The following is an 18,106-nucleotide window of genomic DNA, read 5'->3' on the forward strand; positions in this document are numbered from 1 at the left end:
TTTAATCATCTGAGTCTTCTCTCTGTTTTGCTTGGTCAGTCCATCAAAGGTTTGTCTGCAAAGAAGCAAGATTGGGTTTTGATGATTTTCTCTATTGGTTTTCTCGCCTCTGCTTCATTTATTTCTGCTTCAATCTTTATTGTTTTCTTCTATTTGCTGTGAGTTTAGTTTGCTCTTCTTTTCTAGTTCCTTAAGATAGACAATTAGGTCATTGATTTGAGATCTTTCTTCTTCCAGAGTTTGAAAGAAGAAGTAATAATAATTCTTGTGAGCCCCTCATGCCCTCATTTCGGGGCATTCTTGCTCAGGGAGTCATTGATTTTTAATGATCGCCAGAGCAGATGGTCTGTTTGCCTTGGAACAGGGGTCAGTGAGCTTCTTCTGTAAAGGGCCAGCCAGTGCAAATTTTAGAGTTTGTAACTCATATGTCTCTGTCACACTACTCAGTTCTGCTGTGGTAGTGCAAACGCAGCCACAGACAATCTGAAGAAATGGGCACAGCTCTGTTCCAATAAAACTTTATTCCTAAAGCAGGCAAAGCAGGATTTGGCCAGTGGAGTGAAGTTTGCAAACATTTGCCCTAGAACAAGCATGTCAGACTCAAAGGCTAACACGGGCCAAATAAACAAGGTTTAAGTTTATGTGGGTCACAAAAATACAAAAGCTTCAATGTTCATAGAAACATAGGTTTATTTCAATAGAGACATGCTGAATACAAAGGGCTGAAATAAATGAGTAATTGTTAACATAAAATAATAGAACATTTATTAAAAGTTAATATTTTTTCTTGAACATTAACTTACCAGACACTGAATAACTGCACAAATTAATAAGTGTAACACAAATAAACCTATTTTTTTTTGTTCTCCGAAAGTGAAATATTTCCTGTTGCGCACATCAAACAAGTCAGTACAAGACTAATGACGTGGCAATCGGCTGCTAAAATATTCGCTGCTTGTATTAGTGGAGAGAAATGGTGTGCCTGCGCATAAGGCACATAAGGGAAATGAATGCAAAACGATTATAGTAATCAGTCATTAGTGAACGTTGTAGTTCGTTATTAATAATCTTCCTATCTAATAATAGACAAATATGCAAATTGACCATACCTCCGACACACCCACAAGCCATGCCCACAAGCCACGCCCACCATCCAATCAGAGCAAGTATGCAAATTAACCCAAACCAAGATGGCTACAGCCACAGAGAGCAAGGTTTCTTAGGTAACAGAGGAAGCCAAGCTTTCCGCCTGCCATTGCCAGGCCTAAGCCTCCACTCAAGCTACAAAGTTTCAATTATAGAAGGTAAACAAATTCAAACAGAAATGGCCGCAGAATGGAGCTTGAGAGAGCAGGCCAGGGTTGCCGGCGGCAACAGGGGAAGCAAAGCTTTCCGCACACCTTGGCCGGGCCCACCCGCTTAAGGCAACAAAGTTTCAATTATAACCCCAACACAAATGGATACCAGCCTCAGAGGGAGCCCCAGGCTTGGCTCCGCTCCAGGCTACAAAGTTTCAATTGTATAAGGAAAATAAATTCCAGATACCAGGGCCTCTGTTTGGGTTGCCAGGGGGCGTGGCCCGCCTGCAAACCACCACAAGCCCCTTGCTCAGGCTGCCCCACACCCCAAGGGAACTCCCACCTGATCCAGGACGCCCTTCAGGGCAAACCAGCTGGCCCCCACCCCTGTACCAGGCCTCTATCCTATCTAATAAAAGAGTACTATGCAGATTGATCATCACTGCAACACACAATATAGCTGCCCCCATGTGGTCAAAGATCCTGCCCCCATGTGGACACAAGATGGCCACCACAAGATGGCCAGCAGGAGAGGGCAGTTGGGAGGCACCCGGCCTGCAGGGAGGGCAGTTGAGAAGGACCAGGCCTGCAAGGGAGGGCAGTTGAAGGTGATCAACCCTGCAGGAGAGGGCAGTTAGGGGTAACCAGGCCGGCAGAGGAGGGAACTTGGGGGCAAACAGGCTGGCAGCAGAGTGGTTAGGGGGTGATCAGGCTGGCAGGCAGAAGCGGTTAGGGGCAATCAGGAAGGCAGGCAGGCAAGCAGTTGGGATCCAGCAGTCCTGGATTGTGAGAGGGATGTCCGACTGCCCGGTGGGATCGGGCCTAAACGGGCAGTCGGACATCCCTCCAGGAGTCCCAGATTGGAGAGGGTACAGGCTGGGCTGAGGGACAACCCCCCTTTGTGCGTGAATTTCGTGCACCGGGCCTCTAGTTAATAATAAAAGCGTAATATGCTAATTAGACTGGATGTCCTTCCAGACATTCTTCCAGACGACCTTACAGACAAAGCCCGGGCTGTGAGGGCCGAGGCGGCTGCCGTGGGGGGGGGGGGTGCGGGGAGGGGAAGGAGGCAGAGGAGGTGGCTGCCGTGGGGGGGGGGTGCGGAGAGGGAAGGAGGCAGAGGAGGTGGCTGCCATGGGGGGGTGCGGGGAGGGAAGGAGGCAGAGGAGGTGACTGTCGTGGCGGGCAGGGACTGAGGCAGAGGCAGCCCCGTGGCGGCGGGGGGCCAAGCCCCTTGCATGAATTTCGTGCACTGGGCCTCTAGTTATGTATAACCGGATATTGTAAAAATTAATTTACTAAATTTTTATTAAAACGTTTCTTACATACCTTATATTGGCTGGGCCACAAAAATATTCGTTGTGGGCATGCGGCCCGCGGGCTGCGAGTTTGACATGCTTGCCCTAGAACATCAAAATGTAGAAGATATAAACACTTCAAATAATTATTTTTAAAACTTGCAAACATTTTTCATTGCTCTGCACCTCCCAAACCCTTCCCCGCCGTCCCTCTGAGAGGTTGATGGCAGGCCTGCTGTGTGGACCAGACCCCTGGGCCGTGGGAGAGACGGGGAACGGAAACCCCTCCTCACTCCCTGCCCCGCTCACCTTTGTGGACCTGGGGCTTCTTCGGGGCTGCTTACCCCACGCACCAAATATCCAGCTTCAGCCTGCACCGTTACGTCTAACGGTATCTGTTAGTGGCTCCCGTGCCCTGTGCTGGACCCTGAGTGAAAGCAGTGGGGTACAAGAGAAGACCTGACAAAAGCCCGAGGTTTCCACTGTGGGGCCATAGGGTCAACCAACTCGAACCTTGAACCAGGGATTTTGGGTCAGGAGGGGAGGCCTCTGGAGGGGCAGCCCCGATCGTCCAGGTCGGTTCTCAAAGACAAAGAATGTCTGTGATTGTGGAGGTACAGTTTTTCTAAACAAAATACATTGGAAGGGAGTTTCACACCCTGAAAACAGGTCACCCTCTCTCTTTAAAATGGGAGGTGGCACCCCTGATTCCTGTGCCAGAGGGCTAGAAGTTTCTCTGTGGAGAATGAACAGGGAAAAGGAATGCCTGTGATGATAAACGTTAAGAGGAGATAAAAATATTTTAAAAATATGATAAACTCGGGGGATGTTTATCCATCAAACAAACCAACAGGATGTTTTCCAACGAAGAGGAGTCATGGTTGGAAGGTGCACTACCTCGGGGTGGCTGGATCGCCCTGGGGACGGGCTAGTGGTCGCTGTCCACCCCCGCCCGGGGGAGGCGGCGCTCAGGCCAGTCTGGGTTTGCTGGCGGGGAGCTGGGTGCAGGGAACCCGGGTCCTGGGCTGCCTTTCTCCACGTGGATGCACTGTGTTGTATGTACCCAAATGTAGTTGTTGCATAAACAGAACAGTGCTCTTAATATGTTTGTTTTTCCTTCATAAAATTATTTTAAAAATTACAGAATTATATTCCTTGTAACCAGTTAACACAGTGGAGATAAAGTAAAGGACACGTGAGTTTCCCTCACACTCCCGAGGTAGCCATGTGACCGCCTCCTGTCCTGTCAGGGCACCTTCCCCCATGCTCATCTACACACGTGTATGGACTTTGGAAGTGCTGCTCGCTTTTATGGAAATGGGGACAGATTTCATGCTCTATTCCCTGGCTGTATTTCTTACATAATAAGTCATGGACATCCCACCAGGCCAATTTGAGCCCATGCTTTTAAACTAGTGACTTAGTATTGTATAATGTGAATGTACCATCATGTCGGGCATGTTCATATTGTCTTCGTTCTTTTTAAAAAATATTTTAAATTGATTTTAGAGAAAGAGAAAGGGAGAAGGAAAGAGAGAGAGAAACATTGATCGGTTGCGTCCTGTAAGAACTGGGGACCCAACCCACAACCTGGGTATGTGCTCTGACCGGGAACTGAACCGGCAACCTTTCCGTGCACGGCGATGATGCTCCAACCAACTGAGCCACACTGGCCAGGGCATCTTGTCGCCATTTTTTTACTCTCTTCTGTAAGACTAGGTTTATTCCTTTTCTCATTCTTGTATTTTATTGATCTTTTAAAAGATCAGCTTTTGTTCACTGTGTCCTTTCTCTTGTTATTTTCCCCGCTGTTTCATTCATTTCGTATTTCCTTTTATTAAGTCCCCGGATTTGGCCTTAGATAGGCTGGTTCCATGGTCTGTGCTCCTCACCACCATGCTCTCTCACGCATCCTCAAGAGCCTTTCTTTTTTCTGTTACTGGCCTGTTTGGGCTAAACAGTGATTTCAGGTGTGAACCTGAGAGAGGGCAGTGTTGACTGCGTGGCCTACTTCATGTGAGCAAATTTTGTTCTCCAGCTGGAAAAAGAAGCAATAGGTTTGGAAGCTCCAGATGCAAATGGTCACGTTCAAGTTGGGCCGTCCTCCTCTGCATGTCAGAGATGTTGGATGCCCGGGAAGGAGATGCCCACACAGATGATCATCATGACCACATTTTTATCAATTGTTTTTTAATCTCTGACATTATTGACCATGAAGAATCCTGTTGACCTGCCCACATACTGATGAAAAAGCACCATTATCCCCATCACACTCTTGGTATTTAGTCAAGAGTAAGTTTGAGTTCTGAGGTGAATGCAGGAAACACAGATCTATCTATCTATCTATCTATCTATCTATCTATCTATCTATCTATCTATCATCCCATTTCATCTGTCTCCCTCTCAGAGATGATTGCATTTCCCCCACATTTCCTGAGCTCCCTCCCCCTTTACCCAAATACAGATGGAAATGCCGAATACAAATGTGGGGAAGACTGACAACGTTGGTATGTCTAGTGAACCAATCTCAGTGAACAGTGGGGCCTCTTGGTGAGCTCCCCGCAAATGCAGAAATTGTATGACCTTCTGGCCTTTACATAAAAGGCTGGAACTTACCGGCTCCTGCTTCCCAGGGTACTTTTCATAAAGTAAACATATTGCAGAGTGTTTATTGAATGCTTGCAACATACTTAGCAAATGCAGGGGATTTTAAGAGGTGCAATCAGCATAAAAATATTTGTTTTTTAAGATGTTTGCATTCTTGGTGGTGAAGGGGAGAAAAACGTATATGCGCTAAATAACAGAATATGGCCAGAGAATTAATTGCATGGCACCGGTAGTCAGCATCATATTTATTCAGAAAAGGGGGGTACGTAGAGGCTTCATGGAATAGGAGGAACCGGATGGAAGCCTGAGTAGAATGCATTCCCTCTGAGAACAGCCAGAGCAGAGCTGTGAGTGACCCGCCTCCTGGGGGATGGTGAGGGATGAAGCTGACGAGAAAAGGAGGCTGAAGAGTTATGGAAAGTGAGGCTGGTGTTATTTTCAAATATTTACTTAAGATCGTGTTTCAAGTCTCTTTTAAAAGGTAAAATCGTGACTCTCAGGAAAATATAAAGTAAATGTGTATGAAAGATTTTATCTAACGCAGTTAATGGAGGAGCCAGGAAGATGTTAACGAGCAGTTGAGATGCTAGGTATGGGTGCTAGATGAACACAGACCAAGTGCATAAGTTAACAGCTAGGCAACTTCATAAATAAATGTAAGGGTAAGATTGCTGGGTTACTCACAAGACGGATTAGTGTCTTATAGAACAGCAAACCCTAATCTTTTGGGTGATCTGTCCCACTGGGCAGAAGTTATTTGCATCTCTGCTGGGGAAAAAATCTATACGTTAACATGTAACCACTAATTCTGGGACATTTAATATATTCACTCAATAGCAAACAGTGAGTAGAACTAAATACATTCACTGAGGTAGTCCTTGGGTAGCCTTTGTTCCATGTGATTGAAAAGGTGTGCGGCTTACATTTTTTCTTATTTCCAAGTTTTAGATAATTTTTTTTTTAAATATATTTTATTGATTTTTTACAGAGAGGAAGAGAGAGGGATAGAGAGTTAGAAACATAGATGAGAGAAACATCGATCAGCTGCCTCTTGCACACCCCCTACTGGGGATGTGCCCGCAACCAAGGTACATGCCCTTGACCGGAATCGAACCCGGGACCTTGAGTCCGCAGGCCGACGCTCTATCCACTGAGCCAAACCGGTTTCGGCAGTTTTAGATAATTTTTAAAAATAATAGTGACCTACAAGGAAATGGAGAAAAAGCGGGTTTGCTTCAGTGCCCCTCCAGGCTCTGAGAAGGCAGCCCCTGTGTGTTTTTGATCTCTGATTAGTTCCTGAATAACGCGGACAGAGAAGTCCAAAGACTCTTCGGCCCCGAATCCCATCCCCTGCCCCTGACCTGTTCATGTGAGTTAGCACTGCCCATCAGCTAGCTCTAGGCTGGGGTGGGCATTCCTCCTCCCCTCTGGAGGATGGCGGGGAGGTGATGGGAAGACATGGGGCTGAGGCAGGGTTCCTGGGAGGGAGGGCTCGTTTAACTCCGCGCTGGATCCCCTGCCCCATGCTGACAGGGGTGCGCGGGGGTCCTGAGGGCCGGGCCGCGCTGGCCAGTGGCTCCGGATGCGTTTCTCTCCGCCTGACTCTTCCTACCTAGAACCGCCTGTCAGTGTGTTGCAGGTGCCATGTACATCACCGGCTTCGCCGAATCCATCTCAGACCTGCTGAGCCTCAGGAATATCTGGGCCGTGCGAGGCATTTCGCTCGCGGTGCTTCTGGCCCTGCTGGGGATTAACCTGGCAGGTGTCAAATGGATCATCCGCCTGCAGCTGCTGCTGCTGCTGCTGCTGGCCGTGTCCACCCTGGACTTCGTGGTGGGCTCTTTCACACACCTGGACCCAGGTAAGCTTGGGAGGCCAGTCGCTGGCCTTACGGCGTCTGCACTGCTTTCTTGAAGCTTACCCCCCACATGCTCTACCTGCCAGTGTGTGCTGTTCCGGGCAGGTGCAGGGTCAGAGGCTACACTCAGTGTAGCTTCAGAAAGGCCCTCCTCACAGAGACACTTTCACTTAGCCCATTTTCCACGTTTCTTTCTGTTTTCTTTCTATTATAAGAACCCTGAAAATGTAGGTAAGACAATAACACTGAGCTGGGTAGATAAACATAAAATTCATAATGGTGATTAGGGGAGTGGGCAAGAAATAGAGCTGGACACTGGGAAGAAAATGGACTATATCTATCATCCTTAAAAAATTATTTCGAAGGACTTGATGCAAACATAAAAAGTGTTCATTGTCATTTTGGGGAGCTGGAGGCAGATATAGGTTTGATTACCTATAATTTTGTTCATTACAATTTTTTTCAAAGTAAATATACAAATCGATGAACTAAGTTTAAAGACAGAAGATAAACAGGCAGGGATACTCTGAAATGGTGTCAGGCACTGATCATCAGTGGACCACTGCTCTAACCTGGGTTTCCTCAGGTTGGCAACTCTATCCTCAGCCCTTATGCTTTGGGTGAGAAGGTCTGACCTAGACTGTCCACAACTCTGTAACGTTGTGATTTGCGTTGGTTTGGCAGCAAAAGTCTTTCTGTCCAGAGTGCGAAGCTCTTCCCAGGACGCAGCAGAAGAGGGTTAACTGCCTGATAGTTCACACTCCGGGGACTCGTCTGTATATGGCGGTAGTGACCAGGTACCTGCATTGGAATATGAACAAGGAAAGGGAGATAGGGCGACCAGCTGTGTTAAAAAGGAAAAGGAAAAGAAAGAGAACAGCTGGTCCACAGCACAATCGCCTCCAATGGTGGTGGTGATGGCAGCTGCAGCTGACTGAGCAGTTGTGTGCCAGGCATTTTGTTAGCACCTCAAATGTTATTCTTCCCACAGCCTCGTGAGGGAACAGTTATACCCACTTTACAGACGAGGAAACCAGAGCTCAGAGATTATAACTCGCGGTAATGCATGGCAGAGCTGGGAATGAACTGGGTCTATGGGATTCTAAAGCGGAACCGTTCCCTGAGTAGGAACCCGGGCCTGTCTTCCTACTACCGGCTGTCTTTATGATAGCAGCTCTGCTCTCCCCCTTCAGGCTGCTCCTGACGTGTATTCTGTACAGGCGTGTCTTTCGTAAAAATGCTGGTTGAAGAAAGGTCAGAATTTAGTTGGTGCGACACACGGATCCGGCCGTATCACTCCTTCATACATTAAAATTCTTCTTTCGGAAAAGAGTCACTTGCCCTGAGCTCCCTGAGTGCCCCTACCTGGCATCCTGGTCCCTCCCCCCAGGGCCTCCAGAGTCCCCGCGACCCAGCATGGCCAGAGGGGCCCCAAGACCCACTCCACGGCTGAGGGCCAAGGCAGTGTCCAAACGGAGCCTGGGCCTGGCAGCTTGCGAAGTATTTGGAGCATCGCCCCGGGAGGGAAGGGGCGGCTGTTTTTCCTGGCCTTGCACTCCTGTGCAGAGACAAGCCACAGCCTGAGGGAGACCTGCTGCCTCTTGGCCATCCAACTGTCGGTGAAACAGCGAGAATCTTATCTGATTCCCCTCCATCTGTATGGTTGCTGGAAGGAGGTAATTAGTTAAGTTGCAGGGAGATGCTCTGGCCTCTTTGAAACCTCACTAGCCTGATGTCTTTTCCTTCTTCCTGATTAGAACTTTTCTTGGCTGCTGGTCTAAGTAACTCCAAATATTTCTTCTTCCTCCTGGTCAGGACATTAGCAGGGTGCAGTGTGAAGTGAAATTTATTTTCAATCATTCCCATAGCAACTGGCCCCTCTGTAATCTGTTTTTGGTATCACCGATGTTTTATACGGGGATACTTTTTTCGTGGATAAGAATCCAAACTAAAAGTAGATCATAAACCTTCTGAATGGATTGAGCAGAATGACTTCAATTCCTTTAAAAAATGACATATATATAAACATTTGAAAAAAGACTGGAAGGAACTATACCTATGTGTTAACAGCGATTGTCTCTCTGCTGAGATTATGGGTGGCTAATTTATTTTACTTCTACTTTTCCTTCAGTTGGTTAGTACTCCTGGCCTGGCACCACCCTGTAGAGACAAGCCACAGCCACATTCCATTATACAGCTGTACCACAGTTTTTTTCTTAAAGAAAAATTAATAGATAGCCTTTAGTTTTTAGAGCAGTGTTAGGTTTACAGAAAATTAAGCAGATAATCCTGAGGTTCCCACATCCTTCACCTCTCCCTCCCCGCCACAGTGTTCTGCGTTATTAACGTCTTGCATTGGTATGGTACATTTGTTACAACTGATGAGCCAACAGAGACACATTATTATTAACTAATGTTCATAATTCAGAGTAGATTGACCCTTTATGTGGTATAGTTGTATGGGTTTTGACAAATATATGACATGTGTCCAGCATCACAGTATCATACAGAACAGTTTTAATGCCTTAAAAATCCCCTGTGCTGCACCCATTCACCCCCTCACCTCCAGCCTTGAACCCCTGGCAACCACTGATCTTTTTGCTGTCTCTATAGTTTTGCCTTATCCAGAATGTCAGCGTTGGAATCATAGTATGCAGCCTTTTCAGGCTGGTTTCTCTCACTAAGCAACATGCAGTCAAGGTTTCTCCATGGCTTTTCATGGCTTGAGAGCTCATTTCTTTTCTTTTTTTATCACTGAATAATATTCTATTATATAGCTGCACCACAGTTTTTTCTTTTTTAATCCATTCACCAACTGAAGGGCATTTTGGTTGCTTCCATCTTTTGGCGATTATAAATAAAGCTTCTGTAAACATCCAGGTGCACGTGTTTGTGGGCATATCACTTTTTAACCCATTTGAATAATTACCTGGTAGCATGGTTGCGGGAGCGCATGGGAAGGCTACGTTTACCTTTGTAAGAAACTGCCAAACTGTCTTCCAAAGTGGTTTTGGACCATTTTGCATTCCCATCAGCAGCAAATGAGAATTCCTGTCGCTCCACATCTTCTTCAGTATTTGCTATTGCAGTTTTATTTTTATTTTAGCCATTCTAATAGGTGCGTAGTGGTATCTCATTGTTTTAATTTGCAATTCCCTGATGACATTTGATGCTGAGCATCTTTTCATATGCTTCTTTGACTTCTGCATATTATCTTTAGTGAGGCCTTTGTTCATATTTTTTGCCCATTTTTAAATTGGGTTGTTTTCTTATTGTTGAGTTTTAAGAAATATATATATATATTTATTATATATATATATGATTTGATTCAACATAAAACAATATATATATATTCTACCTAATAAAAGGGTAATATGCAAATAACCATCACTCCGCTACGCCCACGATTGGGCCGGCAGGAGGCTGGGGGGCGGGACTTGGGGTGGCCTCTCAACGGCGGATTGGCCACTGCTGAGGGGGGACCAATGGGGCCAAGGGGGGACTGATGGGCTGGCAGGTGGCGCGGTGGGAGTGGCAGCGGCACCCGGTCCTGCCCCTCAGCGTTTGAGAGTCGGAGTGGCGACGGTGCCTGGTCCCTCCTATCACTGAGGGACCTGGGCGGTGGCAGCGCCCCAATTGCGGATGGCGGCATGGGGCCCGGCAGCTCCCACCCCACGCTGCCGCCGCCGCTGGGGTCCAAGCCTCCACCCTGAAAGAAGGCGGAAGGAAAACTGGTGCCAGTAGCCAGGTGAAGGAAGGTCTATTGCACGATTCTTCATGCAAAGGGCCTCTAGTATATATATGTGTGTGTGTGTATGTGTGTGTGTGTGTGTATAATTTATTTTTTCTGAACAGGCTTATTACACACACAGAGTTGGGGCTCAGAACTCCCTGGCTGCTGCCTTTCTCGTGGCTGGAAGGGCATTGCCCAGCTCCTCTCTCTTCCTCTTGGCGTGGACGTGCATCCCCACTCTCTTCCTGATGAGTTTCAGGACCCTCTTGTCCTTAGAGACTCGGAGCAGCTCCATTCTGAAGTCCCACCGGTCTTATTGACTTCCTATACCCTAGGGCAGTGGTCGGCAAACTCATTAGTCAACAGAGCCAAATATCAACAGTACAACGATTGAAATTTCTTTTGAGAGTCAAATTTTTTAAACTTAAACTTCTTCTAACGCCACTTCTTCAAAATAGACTCGCCCAGGCTGCGGTATTTTGTGGAAGAGCCACACTCAAGGGGCCAGAGAGCCGCATGTGGCTCGCGAGCCGCAGTTTGCCGACCACTGCCCTAGATAATATTGAGTATGTTTAATCTTTTACATTTCTGCCATGTGATGGGCAAAAATTGTGATCCTTTTCTCTTAATTTGCTTTTCTTAAATCATTAATTAGCATAATTTTATTTATATTTTTATTGCCACTTGTCTATAATCTATTACTTTAAAAATATTTTTATTGATTTCAGAGAAGAAGGGAGAGGGAGAGAGAGATAGAAACATCAATGATGAGAATCATTGATGGGCTACCTCCTGCACCCCCACGCCCTCCCCCCTCCCCCACTGGGGATCGAGCCTGAAACCTGGGCATGCGCCCTGACCCAGAATGGAACTGTAACCTCCTGGTTCATAGGATGATGCTCAACCACTGAGCCACGCCAGCCAGGCTATAAATTTTCTTTTGTGTTGTCTTACTTTTTAATGATTTGATTCAACATAAAACAAATACTGATTTAGTTTTTATTAACACTAGACAATGTTTGTCATATATGTTGAAACATTTTTCCTGTGTCATTTGTTCTTTTAAAGTTAATTTTTATATGTAATTAAAATAATACACATACATAACAATGTTCAGTTTTGAGCTAGTTGTGTGCTCTGATTTCTTGTTGTATACCTTTCAGCTTTTCCCGAAATCAAGCTTACTCCATATGTTGGTTTCCTAGGGCTGCCTTAACCAATAACCACAAACTTGGTGGCTTAAAGCAACAGAAATGTATTCCCTCCCAGTCCTGGAGCCCAGGATTCTGTGGTCAAGGTGTTGGCAGGGCTTCACTCCCTCCACAGGCTCGAGGGGCGGACCCTTCCTAGCCTCTTCCAGCGTCTGTGGCTCCAGACATTCCTTGGCTTGTGGCCGCATCCCTCCAACCCCTGCCTCTGTCTTCACATGGCCTCCTCCTCCTCTTGTCTCTCCTCTTGTGTGTCTTATAAGGACGACTTATCATTGGAAATAGGTGCAACTAGGGTAATCCAGGATGAGCTCATCTCAAAGTCCTTAACTTAAGTACATCTGCAAAGACCTTTTCTCCAAATGAAGTCCTATCCACTGCTTCTCATGGTTAGGACACAGACATACCTCTTGGGGCCACTATTCAACTCACTACAGTCTATGTTTTGTTTGTTTGCTTTCTTTTCTTTTTTTAAAAATATATTTTTATTGATTTCAGAGAGGAAGGGAGAGGGAAAGAGAGAGAGAAACATCAATGATGAGAGAGAATCATCGATCGGCTGCCTCCTGCATAACCCACACTGGGGATCAAGCCCGCAACCTGGGCATATGCTCTGACCAGGAATCAAACCATGACCTCCTGGTTCATTAGGTTGACATTCAACCACTGAGCCACTCTGGCTGGGCTGTTTGCTTTATTTTCTAGGTTTTTGCCATTATTTAAAAAAAAAAAAAATTCTCCATTGAGCTTTCTACTTAGAGGCATTTTCCCCAGTGCTCCTTATGTTATGTCTTCTCTTGGCGTCTCCTGTTCACCGTCCTCCTGGATGGACCCTCTCCAGCCCGGATCACAGCTCCCGTGTGGGGACATGCCTTCTCTGCTCCCAGCTGTTGGTCCAATCATCTGGATGCCAAACCATCCTCTTCTATCTGTCATGGAAAATGTCACTTTTCCATTTTCGCATGTGAATGGTCGGAGATAAAAGTCTAGGCTGAAAATAGTTTTCCCTTAGAATTTTGAAGTCATTGTTGTTCTACCTTTCAGCGTTCACCGGCACCCAGCGGTTTGGCCCTATTCTGATTTCTGCTTTTGATGGGTAACTCTTTCTTCTCCTCAAAGTGCGTGCGATCCTCCCTTTACCCTTGAGGTTCTAAAATTTCATAATGGAAATTTTTATTCATTGGCCTGGGCACTTTTAATCTCGAGTTTTCAATTATTCCTTTGACAATTGCTTCTCCTTTGTTTTCTAGGGCTTTAAATGTTGTATTATTTTCTTGAATTCTGACTAATTGGATGTTGGAGCTCTTGACCCGAACTTCCTGTTATTATTTGTTCTAATCTTCTCACTCCGATAGTTTATCTCTTTTTCCCCTCCCTATTTTATGGGCGAGTTCCTCAGCGTCTAACCTTTTTAGTGAATGTTTGTGTTTTGGCTGTCAGTAATTTCCAAGAGCTCTTTGTTGCTCTCTGAGTATTAATTTTAAAATCACATCCTGATTTAGCTTCATGGATATAATATCTTCTTTTAACTCTTTCAGGCTAAAAATTATAGGGGGTTTGTTTTCTTTTAACATCTCCTGCTCTTTATATTGTCTTTTTTTTTTTTTTTTTCCAGGTTCCTTTGTTTCTGCTATCTGGTTTTGTTTTCTGTGTTAATTCCTGCAAACCTTCTTCATATGTCTGACATCCCTGGTCATTCATCCATTGTCAGCGAGGAGGCACCGAAAGGCTGATTGGAAGCTCTGTGCAGAGGGGCGTCGCTGTGGCCGGAGGGCGTCACTGGGGGTGATCCTGTGGCAAATGGGCTGTTTTGTGTAGTTTCCCAGCGTCTCTTTCTGCAGGTCCATCCTCTGGTGCAGTTTGTGTTCTCCAGAGGATCCTCCAATCTCCCGCCAGGGGCCTGCCCGGCTGCCACAGTTCTGGGAGCAGGTGGAGGTGGAGAGAGGGGCTGAGGCTTGCACAGTCAGGGTGCGGACTTTCAGGTAGTCTTAAGCTTTTCACCGGCTACCTCCTTCCCTTGCTCACGTCACTACGTCATATCCCTCATTTCATCTCCAAACTTCCCATCACAGTGGGTCTTACCCATCGCCTCCATCTCCTCACTCCTCGTTAGCCTGCAGGCAGGCATCTCCGGCCCCTCTTCCTTCCCCCACCTCCTGTCCGGTCTCTTCCAAAATAAGCACCATCGTGCAAGGCTCTGTGGAGACCCGGCGCTCCATCACCGTGGAAAGCTAAATAGCATGACAGCCTAATTTAAACAAGGCGCTCTCCAGCATTTGTTCGGCTTCAAGCTTCTAAAATGTCATTTTTGGGAGATTATATTTTCATTTATGTAAGCCGAGTGTCATGCCAAAATGATTTTATTGCCATAGAAGTCAGGCAAATATAGAGAAAATACATTTTAGAAAATAAGGTGACATGTGGCACATTTTAATTCTATGTGCTGCATTTGAGAATGGAATTATGTATCTCCAAGCTTAACTTCCTGGTTATGGAGGGAGGCTGTTGCCTGGCATGGCTCTGCAGCACCCTCCACTCCAGAACCCACATTGCACCCTCCACTGTGCCTGGCTGCTCGGCCGCAGCCCGGAGCGTGAGCGGCAGAGCCAGACACAGCTTCACTCGTGCTGAGTTCACCCGGTGGCAGCTGGTTCTGCTCGGTGAGAACCAGCTTGTTTACTTTATTTTCTTTTTAAAAAAAGATATATTTTAAGGGGTCTTGTGATGGGCTGTAAGAAGGCCAAGGCCACTGCTAAGGAGCTCTCTAAGGAGTGGGTCACGCATGCCTGGCTGCTCCCTGCTGAGGTTGCTCTACCCCAGGTCCCACTGACCCCTTGCTCTCCAAATCTAGAACCTTTGCTCATTGATATTCCTGACCCCTTTGGCACGGTTGGCCATTTTTGCCGTCCATTCAGGCTGCTCTAACGAAGTACCACAGGCTGCGTGGCTGATAGAGGACAGATTTCTTTCTCACCGTTCTGAAGGCTGGAAGTACAAGACCCAGGCACTGGGGGGTCCCCTTCTTCCTTCAGAGACAGCTGTCTTCTCGTTATGTCCTCCCAGGGCAGAAGGGGGTGGCATCTCTTTGGGCCTCATGTTGAAGGCACTCACCCCATTCAACAAGGCTCCACCCTCATGACCGAATCCACCTCCCAAAGGCCCCACCTCCGAATACCATCACATTGGATTAGGTTTCAATGTCTGAGCTTTAGGGAGACCCAAATATTCATTCCAGAGCAGTCCCCGATGCGGATTTGAAACAGTCTCTTCCTGTTTCTTCTGGACAAAACACTGTCTTGGCTCTCTTCTCAGTCCTCCTGTCCCCTCATGTGTGAGGGGGGCCGCAGGCTCAGCCATCTGCGGCCCATGCTCTTCTCTGGCTCCTTCCTCAGAGCTGCCTTCCCCCACACTGCTGCTCCCCCTGCTGCTCCCCCACATTGCTGCTCCCCCACATTGCTGCCCCCCACTGCTGCTCCCCCACATTGCTGTCCCCCCACACTGCTGCTCCCCGACATTGCTGCTCCCCCATACTGCTGCTCCCCCACACTGCTGCCCCCCCCACTGCTGCTCCCCCACACTGCTGCTCCCCCACACTGCTGCTCCCCCTGCTGCTCCCCCACACTGCTGCTCCCCCACACTGCTGCTCCCCCACCCTGCTGCCCCCCCACTGCTGCTCCCCCACACTGCTGCCCCCCCACTGCTGCTCCCCCACACTGCTGTTCCCCCACACTGCTGCTCCCTCACTGCTGCTCCCCCAAATGCTGCCCCCCCACACTGCTGTTCCCCCACTGCTGCTCCCCCACATTGCTGCACCCCCACACTGCTGCCCTACCACACTGCTGCTCCCCCACACTGCTGCCCTACCACACTGCTGCTCCCCCACTGCTGCTCCCCCACACTGCTGCTCCCCCACACTGCTGCTCCCCCACACTGCTGCTCCCCCACTGCTGCTCCCCCACACTGCTGTTCCCCCACACTGCTGCTCCCCCACATTGCTGCTCCCCCACACTGCTGCTCCCCCACACTGCTGCTCCCCCACACTGCTGCCCCCCCTGCTGCTCCCCCACATTGCTGCTCCCCCACACTGCTGTTCCCCCACACTGCTGCTCCCCCACTGCTGCTCCCCCACACTGCTGTTCCCCCACTTCTGCTCCCCCACACTGCTGCTCCCCCACTGCTGCTCCCCCACACTGCTGTTCCCCCACACTGCTGCTCCCTCACTGCTGCTCCCCCAAATGCTGCCCCCCCACACTGCTGTTCCCCCACTGCTGCTCCCCCACATTGCTGCTCCCCCACACTGCTGCCCCCCCACACTGCTGCCCCCCACACTGCTGCTCCCCCACTGCTGCTCCCCCACACTGCTGTTCCCCCACACTGCTGCCCCCCACACTGCTGCTCCCCCACTGCTGCTCCCCCACACTGCTGTTCCCCCCCACTGCTGCTTCCCCCCACTGCTGCTCCCCCACTGCTGCTCCCCCACACTGCTGTTCCCCCACACTGCTGCTCCCCCACTGCTGCTCCCCCACACTGCTGCTCCCCCACACTGCTGCCCCCCCTGCTGCTCCCCCACATTGCTGCTCCCTCACACTGCTGCTCCCCAACACTGCTGCCCCCCCACACTGCTGCTCCCCCACACTGCTGCTCCCCCACACTGCTGCTCCCCCACACTGCTGCCCTACCACACTGCTGCTCCCCCACACTGCTGCTCCCACACACTGCTGCTCCCCCACACTGCTGCCCCCCCCACACTGCTGCTCCCCCACACTGCTGTTCCCCCACACTGCTGCTCCCCCACTGCTGCTCCCCCAAATGCTGCCCCCCCACACTGCTGTTCCCCCACTGCTGCTCCCCCACATTGCTGCTCCCTCACACTGCTGCTCCCCAACACTGCTGCCCCCCCACACTGCTGCTCCCCCACACTGCTGCTCCCCCACACTGCTGCTCCCACACACTGCTGCCCCCCCACACTGCTGCTCCCACACATTGCTGCTCCCCCACACTGCTGCTCCCACACACTGCTGCTCCCCCACACTGCTGCCCCCCACACTGCTGCTCCCCAACACTGCTGTTCCCCACACTGCTGCTCCCCCACACTGCTGCCCCCCCACACTGCTGCTTCCCCACACTGCTGCCCCCCCACACTGCTGCTTCCCAACACTGCTGTTCCCCACACTGCTGCTCCCCCACACTGCTGCCCCCCACACTGCTGCTCCCCCAAATGCTGCCCCCCCACACTGCTGTTCCCCCACTGCTGCTCCCCCACATTGCTGCTCCCTCACACTGCTGCTCCCCAACACTGCTGCCCCCCCACACTGCTGCTCCCCCACACTGCTGCTCCCCCACACTGCTGTTCCCCCACACTGCTGCCCCCCCCACACTGCTGCTCCCCCACACTGCTGCTCCCCCACACTGCTGCTCCCACACACTGCTGTTCCCCCACACTGCTGCCCCCCACACTGCTGCTCCCCAACACTGCTGTTCCCCACACTGCTGCTCCCCCACACTGCTGCCCCCCCACACTGCTGCTTCCCCACACTGCTGCCCCCCCACACTGCTGCTTCCCAACACTGCTGTTCCCCACACTGCTGCTCCCCCACACTGCTGCCCCCCACACTGCTGCCCCCCCACACTGCTGCTCCCCAACACTGCTGTTCCCCACACTGCTGCTCCCCCACACTGCTGCTCCCCCACACTGCTGCCCCCCACACTGCTGTTCCCCACACTGCTGCTCCCCCACACTGCTGCTCCCACACACTGCTGCTCCCCCACAGTGCTGCCCCCCACACTGCTGCTCCCCAACACTGCTGTTCCCCACACTGCTGCTCCCCCACACTGCTGCCCCCCCACACTGCTGCTTCCCCACACTGCTGCCCCCCCACACTGCTGCTTCCCAACACTGCTGTTCCCCACACTGCTGCTCCCCCACACTGCTGCCCCCCACACTGCTGCCCCCCCACACTGCTGCTCCCCAACACTGCTGCCCCCCACACTGCTGCTCCCCCACACTGCTGCTCCCCCACACTGCTGCTCCCTCACACTGCTGCTCCCCCACACTGCTGCTCCCCCACACTGCTGCTCCCCCACACTGCTGCTCCCCCACACTG

General features: G+C 49.8%; 1 protein-coding gene across 1 annotated transcript in view; it reads left to right on the forward strand.

Annotated features, from left to right (window-relative positions):
• Window positions 1–18,106, forward strand: part of SLC12A8 (solute carrier family 12 member 8) — a 149,148-nt gene that overhangs the window by 37,279 nt on the left and 93,763 nt on the right. Inside the window, exon 5 of the mRNA XM_054709647.1 lies at window positions 6,833–7,064. Coding sequence (XP_054565622.1) covers window positions 6,833–7,064 — 232 coding nt within the window. The remainder of the gene's footprint in view (window positions 1–6,832; window positions 7,065–18,106) is intronic.

The sequence above is a fragment of the Eptesicus fuscus genome, chromosome 3 (assembly GCF_027574615.1).
Source record: "Eptesicus fuscus isolate TK198812 chromosome 3, DD_ASM_mEF_20220401, whole genome shotgun sequence".
In the NCBI taxonomy this organism is placed as follows: Eukaryota; Metazoa; Chordata; class Mammalia; order Chiroptera; family Vespertilionidae; genus Eptesicus; species Eptesicus fuscus.